The sequence below is a fragment of the Gobius niger genome (assembly GCF_951799975.1).
Source record: "Gobius niger genome assembly, chromosome: 19".
In the NCBI taxonomy this organism is placed as follows: Eukaryota; Metazoa; Chordata; class Actinopteri; order Gobiiformes; family Gobiidae; genus Gobius; species Gobius niger.
Window position 1 is genome coordinate 17506008 of NC_136870.1, and position 8074 is coordinate 17514081.

The 8074-nt window shown below is 39.3% G+C and overlaps 2 protein-coding genes across 2 annotated transcripts; one reads left to right on the plus strand and one right to left on the minus strand.

Moving 5' to 3' along the window:
- Positions 1 to 739: 739 nt before the first annotated feature.
- twnk (twinkle mtDNA helicase) lies at positions 740 to 6210 on the minus strand. The gene is made up of 7 exons (XM_079577150.1): positions 6152 to 6210; positions 5256 to 5920; positions 4381 to 5083; positions 3771 to 4011; positions 3591 to 3698; positions 2562 to 2703; positions 740 to 1248 (listed from the first exon to the last, which is right to left on the minus strand). The coding sequence occupies exons 2-7, from the start codon at positions 5892 to 5894 to the stop codon at positions 928 to 930; spliced, it is 2154 nt and encodes a 717-aa protein (XP_079433276.1). The 5' UTR covers positions 5895 to 5920; positions 6152 to 6210; the 3' UTR covers positions 740 to 927.
- Positions 6211 to 6424: 214 nt separating this feature from the next.
- On the plus strand, positions 6425 to 8074 carry mrpl43 (mitochondrial ribosomal protein L43). The gene is made up of 3 exons (XM_079576995.1): positions 6425 to 6681; positions 7285 to 7391; positions 7739 to 8074. The coding sequence occupies exons 1-3, from the start codon at positions 6551 to 6553 to the stop codon at positions 7954 to 7956; spliced, it is 456 nt and encodes a 151-aa protein (XP_079433121.1). The 5' UTR covers positions 6425 to 6550; the 3' UTR covers positions 7957 to 8074.

The window sequence follows — 8074 nt, forward strand, 5'->3', positions numbered from 1 at the left end:
AATGTGCTGTAAAAGCATGACTAAAGAGTCATGAAAAGGCAACAAAAAATCAACAAGAAAGCCACAAAAGAGTGACAAAAATGCGATGAAAAAGTGACCAAAACACAACAAAAACGTTTAAAAAATATTACCATCACACTGGCATATAGAGGCGGTCAGCTCCAGTCGAGAAGCTTTTAGATTTGGGTAAAGACGAACTGGAGAAATTGTGCTCGGTTAAGGCGGGGGTTAATATGTTTAAAACCTGCTGACCTTGTAGTGTAGACACCACAGAAAATCCCCAAAAGAAAATCAATAATTCAGAGTTATTTATATCAACCCAACACTGCCCCCTCCTGGCCTTTAATGAAAACACTGGTATATGTGGTTACAGCAGTTTTTTATTATAAAAGAGGCGTTTTTATAAAATCAGTAGAGCGCACTTTAGGCTTATACTGTACAAATACAGTAACACTTAACAAGACTTTATAGAAAATATGACACTTTTTGTTTTACTTGTCCGTACACACAAAATAAAAAAAATAAAAAATCATGCAACTGATGGGCTGAGGGAAAAAAAAAAAGGTGTAGCTTACTTCAACATTTAACACTGGCTGTTTTCTTTTATCACTTCATCAGAGTTAGAAATATCTATCATAAGATCAATTGTCTTAATCAGGACATTGGGGAATATTTTGTTTATCAGTTGAAATGTCAGTTAATGTCAGTTAATACAATATCTCATTATCTTCATATTTTATATAGGGTGTATATAAAGTTTTCAAAATGTACATTATAAAATCGCACCAAATGTTACTATTTAAAGGTATGTACATTTCACATATTGTTTACTGGTGAATAGTACATTATTGGAACTAAACATAGGTTAGTTGAACCGTGTACTTCAGACATTAAACTGCCCGTCTGTGTTAATGGACTTTAAATCATTCATTTTACTTCAGTGGTTTCACTTGCTGCAGCAGTCTTATTCTTTGTTGTTTTAGTCACTTTTTCCTTTTTGACCTCATCCTTCCTCGGTGCAGCGTCAGGTCCCTTGAGGTCCTCACTTTCTGTCTTTGTCGGCTTTTTGAACTTGTGCTTACCTTTAACAGGGGCCGAGAAAGTGAGCGAGGACTTGATGAAGTCCAGGGGGAAGATGCCCACGTCGCCGTCAAAGCGATTCTTGGTGACCTGGAGAGACCTGCGGCCGGGACAGGTCACGAGCTTCTTCTCCTGCAAAATCAGAACGTTGTCTGCTTCCTGAGACGCCTGGAGGAAGATAAAACGATTCTGAGTTAGCCAACGACCATTTCTATTTTTAATATTAGAGGGACTATAAGGAATTTAAAAATGGTAAATTTATGTCATGCACGAGCTTAATATAGAAGGTGCAGTTACACGTATGACCTGAGGTGGCAACAGTGAGTACAAAATGGCCAACTTGCATCTAGCCCCTTTAAATCAACAATGTTAAGTTGGTTTTGCATCATCACAGCCTTTTTAACTATCCCATGTGGGTTTATAGCATGCATAGGTTTCTTATTTCATCTTAAAATTATAAAATGTAAAAACTTATTTTGTGTACGTATCATTGTAGAGGTTTAAAGCAGAACTAACTCATGCCCCTAAAGGCCATAAGCGCCACTGCAGGTGTCGTAGCAGATGTGTTTTTTTACTCATTAATTGTCCGTGAGAGGAACTTCTACACTGACAGAAAAGACAAAGGGAAAGAGGGATGTTGTACATTGTGTCACAACTCAATTACACAATGGAGATAATTTTTTTCACTTAAAACTTCGCTGTAAATACTGCTAAAGTGGTGCTAGCCTGCAGTTAGCTTTGCCCGTTAGCCTGTTAGCTTCTTCTTCGTGATTCTATTGCACCTCCAGCCCGGAGGCCGGGAAATTGCAATTGCGGTTTTCTGGCCAGAGACACCAGGGGGAGATGAAAGACACCCCAATCATCCCATTAACACTTGCATTACCCCCAGAGGGACTACGGAAAGGAATTATTAAGGTAAACAAGCTACATAGTTCTTTAATTCATTAATTTACATAAAAACATGAGATATTTCCATGTTAATTACTTGGATTATTGCTATTGAAAGTTATTATTGAGAGATTCTCCATAGAAACTTTCTACAAGCAAGTGCTGCCGACTAAACTGTGGGCTAGGTGCGGATTTGAAGAGATTATTTCTGATTTATGACATAACCTGACAGTGAAAGTGAAATAGCCCAAGTCTGTAAATTATTTAAAATAGATGAATAATAGTGTTATCTGAATATCGTACCCAATAGGTTTACAGGGACATTGACCACACTGAACAAGTCTGTCTAATCAAGGAGACAAGTTTGATTTTTAGGTATATTTATATACATTTGTGCTGATTTTTAAAGGTTTATGAGAAAGAAGTGAGTCCTGTCAATCAAAGTTCTTTACGTGAGCTATAGGCAAACTTTCTCAATGGGAGGATTATTATTTCTGATTTATGTCAAAACCTGTCAGAAATTGAAATTGAGGAAGTCCATCAAGTATCTAAACTGGACACAAAATAGGATTATCTTAAAAAGAATCTTGCACCTTTGCCGAGCCAAAGATGGATGCTGTTTGAAGCTCTCGATCGTCTTCCTCTTTTCTCGGGTGAATGATCAATGTTACGTGGCAGCTGCTGCTAGTCGCAAACTTCCTGAAGGCAGCAATGATGTGGTCCTGTACTGCAAACCTGAAAGTTATTCAAAAAAAATAATTGAATGACACCAATCCCTGTACTTGCTACTTTCTTAATGTGGGTTTGACTGCAAAAAGTGTAACATTCAGTAAAGGACAGATAAATGTGAAATCAAAGAACTGTTTCCTGTAATATAAAAGTCTATAATTTGGCTGGGTACCATTATTTCGATATCAGTACTTCAATGATACTTGGTTTTTGATACTGATACCTGAACGACTTTTTCTGATTCCTATACTAACATATTTGTCGTTTAGGACCAGAAAACAGAACAATAATATGTGGAAGATCTGCTAATTTACAACATCTGGTTCATGTCCAATGTCAAGAAATTAGTGAAAAATGGGGAATAATTTGGGGGAAATTGTGGCAAAAATAAGGAAAAATTGTGTAAACAAATATGTGAAAACATGTGTAAAAAAGAAAAAGTAGGGACAAAAACTATTTTAAAAAATTGGAGAAAATTGGGACAATTGTGGCAAAAATAGGGGAAAATTGGGGAATACATTTGGTAAAAAAAAATGAAAAAAATCTGAAAAATATTAGTAAGAAAAAATGAGGAAAAAAATTGTAAAAAAAAAAATGTAATGGGGAAAAATTGGGGAAAAATGTGGGGGTGGGGGATCATTTATTTGAATTTCAAGTCACTTCCTCCCTGGACCAACGCCATCAAAACCTGGATCTAAAGATATAAGATTTTTTCCGGTACCAGCTTTCGATACTTATATTTTTTCGATACTGGTAGAACCAAAACTTTTCTTTTCCGATACCATACTGGTATTGCTTAACGCTGCTCAGCCCTAGTGAAGAATGGCAGCCAGTTCATGTTTCACAGCTAAATAATCATATTTTACGGAAGAGAGAACAAATCATTTACATACTTATCCACTGTGAGGTTCTCCTGTCCCATCATGAACTGCAGGTTGTCAATAATAACATGGTTGATGTCATACAGGTACACAGCGTGCTGCATAGTGTCAAGCACAGTCCTACGGAAAACATTACAGCCATGAACAAAAGGTACATAGAAAAGGTTGTCGACGTCAAGCTCTGCAACTTACTTGATGTTTTGCTGCCCGTGGAAAGTCATAAAATACAGCGGCAGCTCTTCAAACTTGTCGGCCCAGTAGTCATACTGCTCCAGATTATCCTCCAGTCTCTGCATGGCGAACTGCGTGAGCATGATCTTCGCCAAACGCACGTTATTGATTTCAAAGCTTCCCCATAAAGTGTTCACTCCCTGCATGGAAAGGTCCAGGGCCAACTCGCTGATAAAGGTGGTCTTTCCACTTCCAGTAGGGCCTAAAACAAAACATGCAGAAGTGTGTAGTTAAAACCTCATATTGTTCCAGCTTTCATGGTTTTAATCCATTCATTGACTGACGGCCAAGATTGGTTAATAAATCATAATAGAAAAAGAAAAGTATGTAAAATATAGGATTTTCTCCCCATCGCATAAGCTTCATCACAGCAACTAGACAACAAAATGATAGCAATTTGGTTTGTGGGTGTTCGTACAGCTATAATTTGTCATCTCAGTCCAGTGTGCGTTTGTGTGACAAGCATTAATTACAGAGATGTGGCAGAACAAGCTTTAGGACTAAAATAGCCTCATTTGCACACCGTTCTCTTGCCTTTGTATTACAATAACAGTATTATGAATTATTGCACCTGTGAAAACTGTCAGCTCTCCTTTGCGATGCCCCTTTAGGATCCTGTTGAGCTCCGGAAACCGTGTCCATTTGACTCCTGCCACCTGCTCTTTGTTCAGGAGCTCCCCATACACGTCCTCTCTCAGCTGCTTAAAGGACACGATAGATTTGTGCGCCGCTGGGATGGAAGTGCTTATAATTCGGGACAGGTTTTTGCCTTCGGCCAGAGCCTCCACGGGGCATGGCCTGAACTCTCCAGGCCGCACCAATGAGCATCGCCTCAGGCCCAGTTTTCTGGAGAAGATTTTGGAGGATTCCCAGGAACGTATATCTGCTCCAATCCACAAAGTCACCCTTTTGAATTGTTCCAAATAGGGCAGGAGGATGGGTGGGAGGCAGCTGACCCCACGGGGAAGAGCAACACTGGGCAGTCCCGTGGCCTGGCTCACAGCCAACGTATCCAACTCACTTCCAGTCAAAACCACCTCCGTGTCCATGCGCCCCACAAGAGATAGGCCAAATAAATTATAATAGGCACTGTACTTGGGGACTGTAGCTTCGTTGTAAGTGACTCTATCCTTGTCATTGATTTGGGCTGAAAGCAGCTTAACACCCTTCAAAGAACAGTCAGGTCCTCCAAACCATGGAAAAACTAAACTTTTTGTCGGCCTAAATAGTCGCACTCCAAACTTCTTTAAGGTGGCATTGGTAATTTTGGTAATCTGAAAACAAAAAACAAATAATGTAAGTATTTAAATTGACTTCCATTTTAATACTGAGAAAACATGCTGTAATGTGTCTCTTGGAAACATCTGGAAAATTATGTAAGTACAAAAAAGGTCTACGACCAATTCATTTAGATAAGTAATTAAGAGCTTCTAGATAGTTTCATACCTGGAACATGGTTTTAATGAGTTGTGCCTCATCCTCTGGGATATCTGTGAGTGGGACAGAGCTGGACCAGATGCTCTGCACCTCCTTCAACTCCCTGGTCTTCTCCTCCTGCTCTTCTTCGCTCTCGGGATATCCCAGCAGCACAGAGGGGCTTAAGACATCCTGCTCATCCTTTTGCATTACCTCCAGGCAATCCTGTAGGTCCTCCCAACTTCCCTCCACCTGTGTGTCCATGCATAGAAACCTCCCAGTAGTTTTATCAATGAATAAAGAAAAGTTATCTTTCCTTATGGAAGGGTCCACAAAAATGCTGGGGATGTGCAGGCAGCTGTAACCGTCGTGAAAGTGGATTTCTTTGGAGCGGAGATAGTGTTTGATATCGGTCACAGTTATTGGGCTTATTGGGAACTCGCCAGTAGACTTGGCATCTTTTTTATAGCTCCTACTAATCCTACAGTGAACAGGGAGACTGTTTGGGCCACACGCAGGTATCTTAAACAAGGCAGGGACAGGCTTGAAAATAGGTTTGTTGGTAAAATGTCTTAAATGGAGGGAGGACAGCAGTCTTTGGTGGGGGGGTTTGGGGGCTCCAACCTGCAAAAGGCAGGTGGACCCCCTTAGCAGCAAGCTCCTCCACATTGGCACTATCCTTCAAGACATCGAGCCTGAAAGTGCAATAATAAGAGAAGATGTTCAAAATCTTAGCACAGTACAACCACTACTGCAATATGATAAAGCATTGCCTATTTTAATTAGTGTCTTTGGTGTTGGTGTTAAAAAAAGGTGTTAGCATTTCGTTTTACGTATCAAATTGACCAAAAAATAACTATATTTTTAAATATTTTGCTAATACATTAATGCGCAACAAAATATGTCAAAGGAAAAGAAACGCTTACACATTTTCTTGGTTGTCCTCCAGCCCATGCTTTCTTTGCCTTTCATGCCCGGGCTTTTGAGTGTCCCTTCAAAACAAGTCCGTGTAGAAATAAATACGAAGGTACCGCACAGAAATTCGCACTTGTCCAGCCTGAAATTTGCAAGCTATTCATGTCGTTTTACAGATGAAGCAATAGAGCGAATTAATGTTTATTTTAATCAAAATAATGTCTTAGTGGTTATTTTACATATTTTTTACAAGCAATGTACATGTTTCTTCCGGACGTAAAACGCTGACGGACCAAGATGTTCACGTTTCGGTCCATGTCCGTTCATTTGTCCTCTACTGGAATCGACCTGTAAAGTCTTATTTTATGGTTTGGGACAAGTGATAATAAGTCGATAGTACACATGAAAATATGACTTCAAGGGGGACACCGAGTCGTTTCCTCCAAAGCGTCCTGCGAAACGGAGTGGGTCGATATGTGTCTCAGCTCAAGCGCGTCTCCATCATCTTCTCCAAAAATGCACAGAGCTCTTTAGGAGTCAGGTAGAAACCACTTTATATACACAGTACAAGCTAAATATGTTTTGCTTTTGAAGGCTTTGAGTGAGATTTGTATTGCTCTTGATTACCTAAAACTCTCATTGTTGTGTGGTTCAATGGTTTCCATTTGATATACTGTTGCACTGCTGTGGTTCTCTTTTTCACACCAAATCGCCTCATAACATGACCTTCCAAGTACCATCAGGCCTAGATTAAGATTAAATCGGGACTGAATGAGATCTTAAATAGACCTAGATTGAACAAAATTATGTTTAAACCGTAATAATGTTTTACAGTGTCTAAACTTAAACTTATAACACAAATGCAATACTATATGTGTTATTAGTTACATTGTATTTGAACCGAACACCTATCAGGCAAAAATGTAACTGGATATTAAACATAATAACTCTAACCCTAATTCCTAACTCCAAGGTTTACATTATACCTCCTTACTACTAGTACACATTCCATTGTGTATAAATGTACTACATACAAGTTATTACAGATTGTTACAAAGCACATTACGTTATACTAAATGTAGCAAGGGTAGTGTTAAAGAAAGTGTAACCTTTTTTTAATTATTCTTTATTTGTTTATTTACAGAGACTTTATTGAAGAAGGAGTGGTGGATTATGCCAAGAAAAACCCCGGGACTGTCGTGTACGTGTCTCCCCAGGCTTGTAGGATCCCCAAAATTGTTGCTGAGTATTGTAAGTACCCATAACTAAAATAGAAATATTAATAAATACTGGCTGCACACGAGTCGGAAAACGCATTTATTGCTGTCTTGGTTAAACCCCTGAATAATGTTCTTGCCCAAATTGCTGCTTATATTTCATGCTTTTAAATAATCTATGTCATTAAAACTTATAATGCCTCCATTTGTGAATCGTTCCACAAATATGCACAAATGAATAGGCTTGGTACTGGCATTCTTCCAGTGTCAGACAGGGGGCGTTGTAACACCATCAAAGTAACATGCTTTCGCTTTGATGCTCTTGGCTGCCTCATTGTCACTGACGCTGTGCCATATGATTCTTGTGTTGCCTTTCTGCAGTAAATGGCAACGTCAGAGAAGAAATTGTCATTTCCAAAACAGCACCACAGATTTCTGAGCTTCTGACCAAACTGACAGATCAGTCTGGGCTGGACATAATCCGGATCCGAAAGCCCTTCCACACGGACAACCCCAGCATCCAGGGACAGTGGCACCCCTTCACCAACCGACCTCCCTGTATCGGCCTCATCAGACCAGAGAAGGCTGATGCACAATAAAGACTGAGTGAAATACGAATGTGGTATCAGCGGAGCGTAATATGTCCTTTTTTGGTTTTCTCATTTGATGAATGTGATAATTAATGTTGCACATTATTAAAGAAAAAACAAACCATGT

What these genes read in the sequence shown, in the direction of transcription:
- twnk (XM_079577150.1), bottom strand. Translation starts at nt 5,894, where the DNA reads ATGTGGAGGAGCTTGCTGCTAAGGGGGTCCACCTGCCTTTTGCAGGTT. An exon ending in CACGGGCAGCAAAACATCAA is followed by an intron (nt 3,699 to 3,770) that starts GTAAGTTGCAGA and finishes TGTTTTCCGTAG; the next exon opens with GACTGTGCTTGACACTATGC. An exon ending in GAGAACCTCACAGTGGATAA is followed by an intron (nt 2,704 to 3,590) that starts GTATGTAAATGA and finishes AATAACTTTCAG; the next exon opens with GTTTGCAGTACAGGACCACA.
- mrpl43 (XM_079576995.1), top strand. Translation starts at nt 6,551, where the DNA reads ATGACTTCAAGGGGGACACCGAGTCGTTTCCTCCAAAGCGTCCTGCGA. An exon ending in CAGAGCTCTTTAGGAGTCAG is followed by an intron (nt 6,682 to 7,284) that starts GTAGAAACCACT and finishes GTTTATTTACAG; the next exon opens with AGACTTTATTGAAGAAGGAG. An exon ending in CAAAATTGTTGCTGAGTATT is followed by an intron (nt 7,392 to 7,738) that starts GTAAGTACCCAT and finishes GCCTTTCTGCAG; the next exon opens with TAAATGGCAACGTCAGAGAA.